Here is a 16,956-nt window from a genome sequence, read left to right as displayed (position 1 = left end):
ATCATTTAAAATAACACCTGACGCATAGTTCCTTCAACCCAAATTCGTGTATTTGCAAAAATGAGATAATTAACTTCAGTTAATGTGAATGGAAAGATGGTAACAATAAATCATGACAACAAAACATTAAAAGAACAAATAGTCACATTAATAAAAGACTTTCGTTTAAAAAATGGACGCATTCATAAGACAAATTCTAACAGTTTCGGCAACAAGAGAAGCAGTGCAAAAGTGGTTTGTGAACTGCACACTTCTCTTACTACAGTTGACTGACTTGAAACGTTTAGCCGATCCTCTTCTCTGGGTATGTGGTTGCATCAATCTCCACAACTTCTTCTCCGAAGAAATAATACTTGTTAGAGGAACTAAAAATGCTCTCTCTCTCGATAGTAATAACTCAGTACCCTTATACTTTCACTTCAGTTCAGGTATATTTTCATCTCCACAAGTTTCACATATAAGCATGCAAACTCTTGCAAGTCAACTACACTGATACCCATTAGATACAATTAAATATAATTACATTGTGATGGGTTTAATAACCACCAGAAATTCAAAAAACAGGGCTTGGCTTCTAGCAAGTCTAACACCAAGATTAAGTAAGAGTCTCTAGACACATCATGTTTCAATTATCTATAACAATTACAGTTATTCGACTGCCAAGGAATAATACATAGTTACTCCTTGCACCCTCCATACAGGTTCTATGACGTGAACAGCAAACACTTGTCAGTGTCGCTCGTCTGATGCAACTCTTGTCTTCCCACGATAAACGTCCATCCTGCACGCACTGACATGTGTTGCGCAGTAAATAGGCTCTCTCTGTTACACTTACATTAAAGATCACGTGTTCGAGGCGGCAGAAGGTTGAGTGGTTTCAGAATTTCCGTGGAAATTCTCGAATCGCTACATATCCTCCTCCTTAGATTGAACACGTGATATTTTATATGTAATTACTATATACATTTATGTCACAAAGGATAACACTTCATTTTTCAACAGTACATCTTTTTTATTAATAATCATAAATACTCTTGTTTATATTACTTGGTCATTATATTTTTCCATTCTACTACAATTATAAAATGTGAACCTTTTAATCCATGCTGGAATTAGCTCTTTCAATATCAAAAAATCGAGAGGACCAAAATTTTTGTTTCTGCTCTTTTTCCAGTTGTAAATACCAGATGCCATGGACACTTAAATTTTTGTACTATTTTTTCCTCAGTACCCGCTAGTATCATTATTTATCGCCATCTGCAATCTGGACGGACTCAGGGAAAAATGAACGTGTTCTTTCTGACATTCATAAAACCTAATAATGCTAGTGGCATGTAGAATCCATACTTACCAGAATGATTCCTACAAAATGTGTGACTTCTGTCACGATACTGTCATTTTCCCTTTGGATCAGTGTCCTTACCCTACGAGTGCACTTTCTCCTTCCAGTTTGGTAGGTACATCCCTCTTAATTTCTATTCTCCTATGGTACAGGCCAGTCCCCTTCTTGGTGCCCCTGTCCGCACAATATAGATCAGCCTTTCTTAGGTCTGCCTATCTGCCTTATATCCAATAAATGCTGGGTGTGCCCCCCACCCCTTTATCCTTCCTGAGTAGGACTCATGGTCCATTTTCCAAGTATACATCTTCATGTACACTATAATTAAATATCCTCTGGAAAATAAAGTCTGCTTCACACTTAACACTCACTTGCTAATACTCCACTTCTCTTCCACTTCTCTTCCACTTCTAAGCTTCCAGTAGACACCACATTTATATACACTACTCAATATATTATACATTTACTTATGTTATACTTTTCCCACTATCCTACAGTAACTATCACAATTAGTTCCTCCCTGGCTTATGCTCATTAATTCCTCCTTGGTTTATGCTCTCTTTAATTACTTACACTTCCTTCTTATGCATCCCTGATGTAGGATTATCATAGTTTTTTCATATCCTTGTGTATATATGCAATATGGGATTGTCATTGTTCTTTTTTTATATATAAGTTTCTTTCACGTACCTAGATAATGTAGAACCATTATAGTAAACGACAATGTGTGCATATTGCCCTAAAGTGTCCCTATATAACCATATGTGCGATGTAGAACCCTCACAGTAAATGACAATGTGTGCATCCTTTCCCGATGTACGACATTCCTGCCTCCCTACATTGCTTGACAGTTCTCCCCTTTTTATGTGTAATATCATTGTTTTTTTAATTGTATTTATTTATTTATTTGTGTGTGTGTGTGTGTGTGTGTGTGTGTGTGTGTGTGTGTGTGTGTGTGGCCTAATTCTTTGGCCTACTTACATAAAATAAGTTGTAGGTTAATGGAAACCACAGAAAATGAGAAGGACTAATGCAATATAAGTATATGAATATGGAAAGAGGAAAAGATAGATAGGTCCTCGAATGTGAAATAAGAAAGGAAAAAGTAGAAACGGTTGCTAAGATCGAAGAAGAGAAAGAAGATAGCCCCAAAGACAGGAAACCCTTCCCACCCCCCCATTCCCCAGGATCCTTACTTCACCGATAATTGAGTGAGAAGCCAGAGGAGGTATGGTGTTAAACGTATCCTACAGAACGGACTTTCTCACCTTCGCCTTTGAAGTCCCCGAAGAAACATCTTAGCAACACCTCTGGAATGGCAAATGGTGAAGAATCAGTCACACTTGTCTTCAAGGGTTGTTTGGAAGGTGTGGTGTGTGTTCTGTGTTAGCCATGTTTGTACTTACACTACCCACCCCTTCAAAAACTACTATAAACCCTCCCCTTTACATCAGATCTCATAAAAGGTATAAAATATTCTATAAAAATAGACAATTATACACTACGATCAAATAGTTGTTTAGTTAATCACTTTACAATATATTTTATACATGCATAAAATACTCTGTTCAGTTTATGTTTTCTCGATATCACTCTGTTTGAATAGTACCATGATATTATTTTTCCATTAACTATGTTCTATTCATTTCATTTCATGTCTAGGGATCACTGTTTATCCGTGATTCCCTTAAGTCTATTGTTTTTCTATCATATCCTGTTTTCTATGTGCTAAAATTATCGGATAGCTTAAGAATTCATTAATAGATAACAGAATAGTTTAAGATTTGAAGGGAATTCAGTGCAGGAAAAATAGTACAGAAGAAACACAAAAACAACTCGGGATCCGACAGTCGTCACTCCGCTCATTAACACAGAATGTTAACATCCCTGGGGAATAAATATAACTCCACCCGGATGCCATAGATCTGATATTAACTTCACTTGAGCAAGTGCAGACCAGTACTCCTTATTTAATTTTATGTGTAGGTCTCCCCACAGCAAAACAATTACCATTTCACTAGGAAACACAACATTAGGTAAAATTATTCTATTTTCTACTATGTCATGGACAAGTTTGAATTCTTCACACAAGTCATCCATAACCTTGCTTGCATCATTGAGTTTAGAAAAAGCAACCATGTTTCCCGAGATTATACTCTCGGTAACTTCTCGATCTCTAATTAGTTCAAATGGTTCTGCCAAACTACTTACATTTATAATGTCAAAGTTGCCTATTTTTTCTTTAAAACTTTGTCCGATATTATCGACTCGTGAACTAACAACATGTGTAGTAACACCTGGGATTTTCGACTGAATAATCAACATTACTTCCTTAGGTCAATCTGTGCACTCTTTCAAAGTATTCATTTCCTGTATTAAGGAATTAAATGTAACATTACATACATTTTAACAAAATTTTAATTTTTCACTAAATTCAGATTCTACATAATTATATTTATCTTCAGTTTCACATTCTAACTTTTTAACTAAGTCCTGAAGTTTGTTACTCTGTGTTGACTCAAGTCAGTGAACAGTTGGTTTACATGACTACTTAACGAACTAGATAACTCCTCTCTCAAATCTATTTTAAAATTCTCTACTTTAGTAATTAAAACGTCAAATTCAGTCTTCAAATTTCCCATGCCTTCACATAACTGACTTTATTCTTTACTTTGTTCATCTATTCTAGCACTTAACAACCCTGAAGTCTCATTCTGAACATTCAGTTTATTATTTAATTGAGTGTTCACTGAATCTAATTTAAGACTGAGCATTTAGAGTTGTATTTAGTTCTTTTCTTAAAGAAGTATTTTGATCTGTGAATTCTTTACTTTGTGCATCTAATTGTTCCCGTAAAGTTGCAATTTGAGCATTTGACTCTGTTCTTTGGCTGTCTAATTTAAGACTTTAATTAAATTTGCTACCTCAGTCCAGTCTGGCATTTCTTTTGTCACTGTCATGGACATGGCTGGTTCCGATGTTTCCCCAGTTTTTTTTAGTATTATCTATATTTTTCTTACTTTTAGATCACATTATCATTTTAAAAAAATCACTTCTGAGTATAACAACTTTACCAACAGTCTATTTTGGACAGTATCCTTAACTTCATACTCAAATAATTGTCTTTCGCTCAACCAGCATTGAGTTTTAGGCTGTGTCGGTGAGCAGGAGTGGATTCAGCACCAGTGAACAGCACGGGCGCCAGCAGCATCAAAGGTTGGTTTCTGCATTGGAGTCAGTGAACGGATTTGTAGTCGGCACCAGTGAGCAGCTGCTGGTGCCATTGGCGTCTGTTGCTGGTTATGGGGTCCACGCCCCCGCGATGTGCGTGAGGGCTCCTTACTCTCCACACTGAATCTTCATCATCGAATAGATCTCGTCATAACTCTTTTTAGTCTAAACTGTTGACATTTTCCCTGCATTTTTTCATGTATGTTATTTATTAATATTCAACCCTTTTTACCGTTTATGCAGAATCCAGCTCTGAGAAACACTTTCCCTGTCTTGTTAGTAATAGTTGCTATGGCAACTCACAATATCGTTTTATCTTGATTACGTTTGAAAATTCCCTTTTCTTCAAGTCCTGATCACTTCGGACCCCACATTCTAACGCTCTTTTGACGATAGAACATGTGCAGTACATATACAAACTTTATGTTTTCACCAATTAATGGTGTAGTTAACTATGTAGAATAACATTCTTGCATTCCACATATAAATATGTCCATCTTCTCATATTTCACTCGTAGTTCGAACTTTAGAAACAATTAATTAACATGTACAAACGAGTTTCGTTTTGGAACCACTCAAAAATTCAAAAACTGGTCTTGCTTCTAGCAAGCCTAACACCAATATTAAGTAAGAGTCTCTAGACACATCATGTTTGAATTTTCTATAACAATTACAGTTATTTGACTACCAAGGAATAATACGTAGTTACTCCTTGCATCCTCCATACATGTTCTATGGCGCGAGCAACAAACACTTGTTGGCATCGCTCATCTGACGCAACTCTTGTCTTTCCATGAAAAATGTCCATCCTGCACACACAGACATGTATTGTGCAGTAAATAGCCCTCATTCTCTCACACTTATCTCTGAAACATCACTTGTTCAAGGCGGCAGAAGGTTGAGTGGTTCCAGAATTTATGTGGAAATTCTCGAATCACTACAAAATACAAAACAATCACAGTTTTATTTAAAGACAACAATCCTAGGTAATGTTACAAAATTGCAGTTTGCGGCAGTAGAAAAATAAGTCATCATTAACTTTTGCAGTGGAAATTGGTCAATGAACATGATTAGTCAGTGTCGTTAGTGCCCAGAAGAACTGATAAGGCAGGATGTGTCCTGGGGGAGAAGTTAAATTCTGGAATGAATAAGAGGAATGCTTCAGTTGAGTTGTAACATCCAGAGTGTCTTTAAGTTGTTTGGCAAAATTCAGGTCCCCGATTATAGCAGTGGAATGCTTTGTATAGAAGTCCACTATTATGCAGTGATGCTCGGTATATATGTGGAGTGAAATTCCAATTGGAACACAAAGTGAAACCATAATGAGGACTGGAACAGTGTATATTTGTTGTGATAATTCAACTGTTAGTCAGGAACCAATTGAATTTGTTGCGTGTGCGACAAACTGTCTTCAGAATGTGAATCTTCAAGTTTTCGCGGAGCTGTCTTCAGAATGTTTAAACCAGAAATGGAGTCTACTGGAGATGTTGAATTATGTCATTCAGGTGTAAATAATGACTCTGAATTGCACTACCTTTGTCTACTTGGAGGCAGGACATGTGGTGGAGTGCTGGGTTGTGCTTATGCTGTGGTGGTTGAACAATATGTGCTCAGATTTGTTGGGGAGTTGAATTTTATTTCTGCATATTCCTTCAAAACAACATGGTAGCCATCTCCAAGATACTGGCTTGTGATCACCATTTTTCTAATGCAGGTTTCCAAATTTTGTAAACTTGGAACATAACTTTGCCATATCAGACAACAGTGAAAACAATGCAACAACAAAGCATCAACATAGTGAAATAATGCGAACAGTGACAAAACCATCTGATAGTAGATGTAGATAATGAAATAGGGAGCAATAACTAAAAGAGTGAAAGGTGGCTGAAAAAGACATACTGGTTAATTTTGGGATAACTGGGAGTGTGTAACACACAGATGCAAAGGTAGTGACGTATTAGTAGCACTGGGGTCTGTTAATCCTCTTGAATCAAGTTACAGCCACATTAGAACACAGAGTGGCACGCGGTGGAGAAGAGGTATCAGCTGTGTTGCTGTTTAACAAAGGTCAGACGTCCACAACGAACAGGCTGTTGCTCTTAGCAACAATCTAGTGGGGAAGTAGTTCTGTCCAGCTAGTAATAATATCAAACTAATGTGCATAAAACCGATAAGGCACAGAGGTAACTTTACAGGAATGATACAAATGCTACACTTACACAAAATATTCTATCTTATCAGCGGCCTGATGGGGTGAAAACACACAACAGAATCATCAGTATGGCTGAACAATAGAATGACATAGAAAACACTTACACTATCTCCCACCTCAGCTATAAGATATAATTTGTTCCTAATCCCTAGACCATAAATTCTACAGATGGGCAGAACATGAGTGTAGTGGTCATTGTCAATTGCAGTGTAACAGTTTTAGTGAGCATTGGCTTTTGTCTTGAATGGTTCTTTCTGAGTTTTAACAATGTGGAAAAAGATAGATTGCTACTTACTGTAGAGAAGACACATGAAGTTGCAGCTAGACACAATTAAAAGACACGTACATAAAGCTTTGGGTCACAGCCTTCATCAGCAAAATAGAAACACCTGCCATTCATATACACAAGCAAGCACACATCATGCACGCACAACCGCCAATTCCAATAGCCCTAGTGTAGCTTCTAGAGTTTTCGGTCATGTTTGCATGAGGTGTACTTTCTTGTGTGTATGAATTATGTATGTTTCTCTTTTGCTGATGAAGGCTGTGGCCGAAAGCTTTATGTAAGTTTCTTCTAATTGTGCCTGTCTGCAACGTAACATATCTTCTTTATGGTAAGTAGCAATCTATCTTTTCCTATATTATTGATGTTCCTATGTGGAGTTTCCATTATTTTCTTTCTGAGTATTGCTAGATCCACTACAGGAGATGGCATATTGCTGCCTTGATACTTGATTAATTGATCAGATTGAACTATAATCTTCCAATCTAGGAGCTGCAATTTGGAATTGCATGATTTGGATGATGGAGCTGTTGTCTCTGTGACAAATCTGCATTTTTCTGCTGAACTCTCTTCCAAATAATCTTTAATATTTTAGCCAGTGACTTCACTTCACTGGACTACATTCCTGGTTGCAATTTCTCGATTTCAAATGGGAAGTGCATTGGATGATCGTAAACCAACTCAAAGGGATGCAACCCAGTTGCTTCCTGCATCATGGTATTGTGGGACAAAATTAGAAATGGCAAAAGTTCACATAATAAGACAACATTTGAACAACAGTTTTATCAACGCTTTCAGCCCTGCCATTACTATTAGGATAAATTGACATAGTCCTTCGCTTCTTTATTTTAAGTTGTCAATGTACCTGTGCCATAAGACTGGACATAGAGTTTGTCTCTCTGTTTGAAGAGATAGACTGCAGCAGGCAGCCTGGACTGACTGCAGTAAGCACTCAACTTTCATGTCACAGCACAGGACCAGGTGGCCCTGCATAACGGTTTCACACATCTGCTCATGTCTTAGTAATTTGTAGATGGCACCTCAAAAGCAAAAACATTCGTGCACCCCATTGAGGGTGTAGCCAACACTGGAAAGAAGTACTCTGTAATTTATATACTGCACTCAGCTTTAAAAAAAGAAATTGTATCAGTTTATTTGGTCATGGAAATTACATGGTGAGGATTGCCATTGGCGCAAGGGGAGATAACTCTGGTATCTCAGAGATGAAGGGCAAATTCCAAGGTAAAGAAACTAAGCCATTTAGTGTCTGCACTAAGCAGCAACTTGGAACAGAAGAGAGGAATGTTTTTGCCATGGCTCTGAGAGCCCCCAGTCTCAGAAGTCAGGTGATCATACTGCACGATTTGATTGACAGGGCAGTGTTGCTGATAATGATTTGGGCTATTCTAGTGTTAACTGCCCAATTGTTGGCACATCAGCTGAAAGGTAAAGGATGAAAAGGTGGCCTTGTTGTAAAATTTAAATAATAAAAATGTCTTGCATTCATGGCCTGGGGGCACCTTGTACAGGAACATAGAACCTTGCAGCAGTCATCCAACACCTGAAAAACTGTGAACTGTAGCACCAGAAACACATATGATTACCAAACTTCCTTTGATACATTGAAAGACAGATGTGCCAGCAATGCTGCCAGAATTGTTGTGGTGTGCAGCACTTACATTAATTGAGGCTGCTGTTGGTAATGCTTTTTCTAGTGGTCCACTTGTTTTTGAAGCAGTGCTGCCTGCTTGTATGTATTTATGTGACTGGAGGAATTGTAGCAGTTCAGTGCCCACAAAACACACATTTTGTAGAACTTTTCTCATTGCCAGTTATGCAAGTCTTTTTCAAAAAAGAGTTTACTAGATCACATTTCACAGTCACATACAACAGAAAACAAGTACCAAGCGGCCAGCACCTTTGATTAGCCAGGCTGTCATAGTGGAGAATAGCGTTGGCACAGTATTAGGCTAGATAAAAGTTCAGAAACACAGTACATTCTCCTCCTTCAGTTTGTATAGTATAAATATTTACAGTATGTTCAGTAAACATCAGCCTCATTTTCTTTCTAGGTGGAACTCCAGTTTGTATAGAGGACACAAGAGTATCAAAACAGGAGCTCATTTCACCAGATGTAATTGTTATGCAGGTTGCTGATCGAAGTTCCCAGTCATCACAAATGCCCAGCTTTTATGCTGACTACATAAGTACCTACAAATTTATTAACATATTTCTTTTCTTGCTCTTTTGTGCTGAAAGTATTCCTTGATATATAATAACTGCAGTGATATACTGCATAACTATTTGAAAGTATAGTATGTAGTTTAGTAGATGATATATGTCTTTCAGGACACTTAAAGTTACAAATATAAGTAATGTTTATCATATCTGATCTTCAGACTATCTGCAGGCATCATCTAGGAGACTTATACCTGTGAGTGAAATTGGCTTAGCTATTTTACATTGCTCACTGGAGAAATATTGTAATCCAGCATTCAGCTTCGCATCTAAACTATTACAAGGATGTAAGGGAACAGTGATCCAAGACTCTTCTGAACCAGTATTGGCACTGGACACACAAGAAGCAGAAGCACTTTGTGGTAAAATTAAAGCATCTTCTAGTAACCTATTTGAAAGAAAGAAAATAATACCAGCAAGTGGAACAAGTGACAAAGATTGTGAAAGTACTTCAGGAGTGGCACAAAGATTTGAGAATGATGAACATCAAAACACAGGCTCAATGGACATTACACCTCCAAAGCAAGTACTATTTGTAGAACCACACGCAAGACTGCAAGAAAGAGGAAAGGATTCACCATTGTCAAGCAAAGTGAAGCCTTTGCCCAGTCACTCCAAGAGGTATGTTAAGTCTTCGTATTCACACACATCTTTAGTAGGGAAAAAATTATGTATGTAAAAGTTTATGCAGACCTAAAATATCTCAGCCATAGTGAACAATAGAAAACACTCATTAATGAAATGGCTGTTATTCAGTAGTTTTGTATAAAATTATTATACATGTGTCACTGATGTTCCTGCACCCCAGTATATTAATACAACAACAAAAACAATCAATTATTGATAATATAATGTAAACAGACAGATAAAAAGATTGTATCAGGGGACCACTCCCCCCCCACACACACACACACACACAAAAGGATTTAACTATTACAAGCTTTCAGAGCCATTGGCTCCTTCTTCTGGCAGAAGAGTTGAAGGGGAAGGAAAAGGGCTGGAGGCTTACCAGACAGGATGAGAAAGAAATACTGATTGTTGCGGACTGCACCAGATGAGATTTGAAAACCTGAGAGCTTAAATGTCGAAGACTGGCTAATATGCTAGACAGAGATTACTACTAAAACATCGTGCATGAGTTAATAATAGTGAATAGCTAAGTGCATTATATGTAAAAGAGATGGGAGGGGGAACGGCGAAAACAGAAGAGTCAGAGAATGAAAGATGTAGAAAACTGAAATGGAATGAAGAAAGGATTAGTTACTGTGAATAGATGCTGACATGGAAGGAATTAACATAAATTAAGGCCGTGTGGGTGGTGTGAACCAAGGACATGTTGTAATGCAAGTTCCCACCTGTGGAGTTCTGAGAAACTGGTGTGTGGGGGGAAGAATCCAGATGGCGCGTGTGGTGAGACAGGCGCCGAGGTCATGACTGTCATGTTGTACGCCATGCTTTGCAATAGGATATTGTGTGTTGCCTGTATACACCCTCTGCCTATGCCCATTCGTCCTCACTGATAACTGGGTAGTAGTCATGCCGATGTAAAAGGCCAAATAGTGTTTACAAGTAGCTGGAATATGACGTGTTGTTTTGCAGGTGGTTTTCCCTTTGATAGTATATGTTTTGCCAGTTACAGGGCTGGAATAGGTCGTGGTGGGAGGGTGCATTGGGCAAGTCTTGCAGTGGGTACAATCGTAGGTGTAGAAGCCATAGGGCAGAAAGATGGGTGCAGAAGGAGCATATGGCCTGGCAAGGATGTTTTGTGGAGATTGGAGGGTGACAGAAAGCTATTCTAGGTGTGGTGGGCAAAATCTCTGACAGAATGCATCTCATTTCAGGGCACAATTTTAGGAAGTCACGGCCTTATCAAAGTAGCTGATTGATACATTCAAGACGAGGGTAATACTGGATGACAAGTGGTGTACTGCAAAAGTTTTTTTTTTTTTTTTTTTTTTTTTTTTTTTTTTTTTTTGGGGGGGGGGGGGGGGGGGGGGGGAAGGATCAGCAGTACCAGGATTGGATGTGATGGCCCAGGGGAAATCTGCTGTTGAACTCGGCTCTTGGGATAATCATGTCCAGTGAAGGCTGAAGTGAGAGTGGTGTTGTATTGTTGTAAAGGGTCTGTATTAGAACACATATGTTTGCCTCAAATGCCAAGGCTCTGTGGGAGGAAATGTTTGACATGGAAAAAAATGGTAGCTGTCAAACTGTAAATACTATTTTTTATTGGTAGGTTTGAGGTGTTCAAAAGTGTGGAGCTGGCCTTCGATGAGGATCAGATCAACATCAAGGAAAATGTCACAGGATTCGGAATAGGACCATGTGAAATTTAATTGCAAGAAGGTATTTATAAATTTTAACAGGTCAGCCTCACCATGAGTCCATCAGCAAAGATGTCATCAAAGTACCTGAACCAAACCAGGGGCTGAAAGTTTATGGATCTCAGGAAAGCCCCCTCCAAGGTGCCCATGAAAAAGTTGGCATAGGAAGGAACCATCCTCGTTCCCATGGCCGTACTCTTGATCTTTTTGTATGTCTGCCCCTCAAAGGTGAAGTAATTGTTGGTAAATATGAAGTTGATTAAAGTGAGCAAGAACGATGTCATAGGCTTGGAATCAGGTGAGTGTTGACTGAGGAAATGTTCAGCACCAGACAGACCATTTACATGGGGGATATTGGTATAGAGAGAGATGGCATCAGTGGTGACAAGCAAGCTGTCTGGTGGGAGTGGGACAGGCATGGATTTCAGATTATCTAGGAAATGGTTGGTATCTTTAATATAAGAGGAATGTCTTTGTGCTATGTGTTGCAGGTGTTGGATCAACTAAGGCAAATATACATTTGGTGGGTGCTTTGAAGCCAGCAAGTATCGGACGGCCAGGATGATTGGGTTTGTGGATCGGAGGAAGAAAGTAAAAGATGGAGGGTGTATGGTTTGGGTGGGGTAAGAAGTTCTATGGATTGAGATTAAGTCCTTGTGAGGGGCGTGGGGTTTTTAGGATGGACTGCAGGTCACTTTGAATCACAGGGATGGGATCTTGATGGCAGATGCTGTAAGTAGAATTGTCGGGCAGCTGGCGTAGACCTCCACTGACATTCTCCTGTCTGTCAAGTTCCATAGTGGTAGATCCTTTGTCTGATGGGAGGATAATGATGGAGTCTCGGCTATTAGGGAATTCTGCGGAGGAGAGGATAGGGTCGTGTTGTAGGGACCTGAGGAAAGGTTGTGAAGCAATACTGGATATGAGGAATTCTTGGAAGGGATGTGAGGTAGAGATGGTGTATCAATTTGGGATCATGGTCAGAACTTTTCAAGGTAAGGTTCAATGTCATGTTTTCTGTCGGAAAGATTTTCAAGTTGGGTTGCAAAGTGATATTTCCAATTGAGAAGGAAAGATTGATTTTTGGGGACTCCGCCTTATGAGCCCAGTGCAGCCGCCAACTCTGGTACCGCGCGCCGCGGAATTTGAATCCGCGCCAGACGTCATGGGCGTCGAAGACCCATAGAGGTCTCTACACCATCGCACCGCAAGCTGTGGCGGCACTCGCCTCCTGGCCCGTTTTTAGTGTGGGGGCGCCACAGTGGAATACGTGGTCCCAGGGGCCAATAGCGGTGCCCCCGAGAGCGTACTTAAGCACCGGCCACTCGCTCTGCCAGTCAGTCTTATCTCGCTTACATCGGTTTACACCTTGCTTGCGCTAGACTGCTTTCTTCCTGGTTCGTGTACGAGTTTGTTTCCTAGTGACTCTGTTGCTCGGTCTTGTCATATTCATTCTGTCCTACGTTGGTCGTGTCTGTCCTTTCCTGTTGTGTTGTTCGCGGACCTCTCCGCGGGTCCCGCCGCGCCTTTTGTCGGTGCTACCCCGCATCCGTCCTGGTCGCAGTTACAACATTTTGGCAACGAGGTAAACGGTGGTCGTTCTTGGTATGGAGGCGAAGTTGGTCTGTCTGCTGGAGCAACAGCAGCAGCTCATGCAGCAGCAGCAGCTCCAGTTAGACATCTTACAAAAGTCGCTGCAGTTGCTAACGGACAAAGTCGATGCCCAGGACGCGTTACTGCACCAGCTTCAGGGTCCTCGGGTGTCCGATGCTTTCCGCCATCGTTTCCACCCTTTAATGACGCTAAAGAGGCCTGGGAAACCTACTTACATAGGCTGAAACAACATTTCATGGCTTTCCAAGTCACGGATGACTCCTTGCAGCGGTCGTTTTTTTTTTGTCTTGGCCCTCTCCAGACACATTCTTTCTTCTTCGCAAGTTGGCACCGTTGTCCGATCCTGTGGCTCTCTCTTTCCAGGAGATCTGCCTTTTGCTGACGAACTATTATTCCCAACACTACCATGTAGTCGCCTCTTGGCTGGAGTTCCACAAGTACCATAAACAGCCTGGTCAATCATATCGTTCCTGGGTCACAGACTGCAGGGTCTCAGCCGGTCGATGCGATTTTATGTGCACCGATCAGCAGTGTAAGGCTTCGTATGCGGACTCCCTGATCCAGAATGTGGTGGTTCAGCTGGCTCTCGATCCTGAGGTCCATACTGCAGCGTTGAAACTCGACAACCCCTCCTTGGAAGACATTCTCCGCATTGCCCACTCCTTTGAAATTGCTCAAGCGGTTAACGAGCGTCTTATGGCGCAACCACAGGTGGCAGCAATTGCAATGTCCCGGCGGGTTCCGCCCTCGCGATGTCAACATGGCCCGACCGACAGGGGCCAGCGCCATCGAGACTCTTCGTGTTCCGACGTCTCTATGGCATCGGTACCTTTGGTCGCCCCTCACCACCGGACACGCGGTCCACTTCCATCTTGCTCATTTACGGCCTGATTGTCCCCACCACTGGAAATAGTGCATGCTGTGTAACAAGGAGGGCCACATACGATTATCGGTTTGTCATAGTTGCTCGACTTGATCCAGTCCTGCCCCTCCTGGGCCTCAATATACCATCCACACTCTGCAATCAGTCGTCCCACAGGATGACCCATCAGTGAGGAAGCTTTTCCTCATGCTCCGAATTTTCACTGAGGATGTCAGTTTTCAGGTCGACACTGGGGCCACCGCCTCTCTGATTAATATGGCGACATATACACAGCTGGGTTCTCTTGCGTTGTCGCCTCCCTCTCACCGTTTGGTCACCTATGGCGACGGTTCCATTCCTCTTCGTGCGCAGTTCGTCGTCCAGGTAACATACAAGCATGTTCCGCGGCTCCTTACCCTCTTTGTCGTTGACCATCTGACGGCTTCGAATATTTTTGGCCTGGATGCGTTTCAACTGTTTGGCTTTTCAATTTCCGACGATGTTAAGGTAGTTTCCACGGCTGTTTCCTTTCAGGACTTGGACGATTCGTGCTCTACTTTTGTGTGGTCGTTTGCATCGGATCTCAGATGTGTTTCCAGCTTTCAGGTGCACATCACCCTCCGGCCGGATGCACAGCCTCACTTTTTCTGGACCCGGCGGCCTTACGGCCAGCGGTCAAGCAGGAACTTGATTGGCTCCAGGCCGCTGGCGTGCTGGAACCTGTAACCTATAGTACATGGGCGACACCACTGGAGGTCATACGGAAACTCAATGGGTCCCTTCGGCTGTGTGGGGACTTTGGCGCTACAGTCAATGCTCAGTCCCTCATTGACACTTACCCCATTCCCCGACAGGAAGACTTTCTTGCCAAGCTTGCCAGGGGAGAGTATTTTTCCAAGATCGACCTCACCTAGGCATACCACCAGTTGCCCTTGGATGCCGAATCTCAGAACACCATGGTTATCAACATGCCTTTTGGATTGTATAAGTATAAGCTCCTTCCCTTTGGTGTCGCTTCAGTGCCGACCAGTTTCCAGCAATTCCTGGAGTAGCTTACCCAGCCTATCCCTGCATGTGTGAATTATCTGGATGACATCTTGGTCACTGGATGTTCCCACCAGGAACATTTGCAAAACCTCAGCGCCTTATTTCACACTTTGCAGTCTGCTGGTCTCTGCTGTCGGCTGGACAAGGGTTGTTTTTTTCAACCAGAAGTGGAATACTTGGGCCACGGGCTTAGCAAAGATGGCATTCGCCCTTCAGGTCGTAATGTCGCTGCCATTGAGGACCTTCCTCATCCCAAGGATTTATTGGAACTGCAGGTGTTTCTGGGCAAGGTTACTTATTACTTTAAGTTCTTGCCTCAGGCTAAAATTCTTGCCCCAGGCTGCCACCGTTGCTCAACCTCTCAATCACTTGCATCGCAAAGGGGTACCTATTATTTGGACTCCTACCTGTGACCAGGCTTTTCTCCATTTAAAGGCAATGCTGAAGTCCGCCCCTTGCCTTACTCCCTTCTCTCCGGACCGCCCCTTAGTTGTGGCAGCTGATGCATCGGCATACGGCATTGGGGCCATCCTTGTGCACCGGGATGCCGATGGCTGTGAACAGCTCATCGCTTATGCCTCTAAGATGTGGACCCCGGCGCAACGGAACTACTCCTAGATTTAAAAGGAGGCCCTGGTGATAGTGTTCGCCGTCCAAAAATTTCATTCCAATCTCTTTGGGACAAAGTTCACCCTCCTGACAGACCATAAACCCTTGGTTACACTTTTCGGGCCCCACTCTCACCTTCCCAAGCGGACGGCTCAGCATCTCCAGCACTGGGCATTGTTTCTACGTAATTACGCTTACACCATCTGGTATAAGCCCACCGCCCACCCTGCTAATGCAGACGCTTTATCACTTCTCCCAGCGGGCCCCAAACCTGCCTTTGACCAACAGGAGCTCCTCTGCTTTCACATTGATTCCGTCCGCCAGGATGTGCTGGACAGTCTTCCTCTTATGGGTGCTGATGTTGCTTCAGCTACCTGCCGCAAACCTGTCTTGCGGTAGGTTCTCAACTACGTGGTCCACGGGTGGCCATTTTATGTTACTCGTCAGATGCAGTCTGATTTCAGCCCCTGGTGCCACCTGTCCCACAGGCTCTGCGTGGTCGATGATGTCCTTCTGTTGGCCACGGAGTCAGATGCCCACCAGGTAGTCATCCCTCCGGAATTGCAGCTTCGGGTGCTCAGTATGTTACTCTGCGGGCACTGGGGTATGTCCTGTATAAAAGTTTTGGCTCACCGGCGTTTGTATTGGCCCGGCATCAATGGCAATATTGAGCACCTGGTCCGTGGGTGTACTGTCTGTGCGCGTCACCAGGCCTGCCCCCCTCAGTCGTTTGCACCTTGGCCTGTGTCTTGACAGCCCTGGGATTGCATCCATGTCGATTTTGCGGGCCCGTTTTTGGGGTCCAAGCAGACCTATGCTTGTGTCTGTATATGTGCGGATGGATATGTGTGTGTGCGCGCGAGTATATACCTGTCCTTTTTTCCCCCTAAGGTAAGTCTTTCCGCTCCCGGGATTGGGATGACTCCTTACCCTCTCCCTTAAAACCCACATCCTTTCGTCTTTCCCTCTCCTTCAATCTTTCTTGATGAAGCAACCGTGGGTTGCGAAAGCTTGAATTTTGTGTGTGTGTTTGTGTTTGTTTGTGTGTCTGTCAACATACCAACGCTTTCATTTGGTAAGTCACATCATCTTTGTTTTTAGATATATTTTTCCCACATGGAATGTTTCCCTTTATTATATACACTAAAAAATTGAAAAATAAAACAAAAGGCAGTTGATTGCAGTAATGTGTGGAAA

General features: G+C 42.0%; 1 protein-coding gene across 1 annotated transcript in view; it reads left to right on the top strand.

The window, feature by feature from the left end:
* LOC126267235 (nibrin-like) overlaps positions 1-16,956 on the top strand; it is a 172,364-nt gene that overhangs the window by 101,081 nt on the left and 54,327 nt on the right. Inside the window, exons 6-7 of the mRNA XM_049972217.1 lie at positions 9,138-9,272; positions 9,465-9,924. Coding sequence (XP_049828174.1) covers positions 9,138-9,272; positions 9,465-9,924 — 595 coding nt within the window. The remainder of the gene's footprint in view (positions 1-9,137; positions 9,273-9,464; positions 9,925-16,956) is intronic.

The sequence above is a fragment of the Schistocerca gregaria genome, chromosome 4 (assembly GCF_023897955.1).
Source record: "Schistocerca gregaria isolate iqSchGreg1 chromosome 4, iqSchGreg1.2, whole genome shotgun sequence".
NCBI classification, from domain to species: domain Eukaryota; kingdom Metazoa; phylum Arthropoda; class Insecta; order Orthoptera; family Acrididae; genus Schistocerca; species Schistocerca gregaria.
This window is presented reverse-complemented; position numbering and strand designations above follow the sequence as displayed.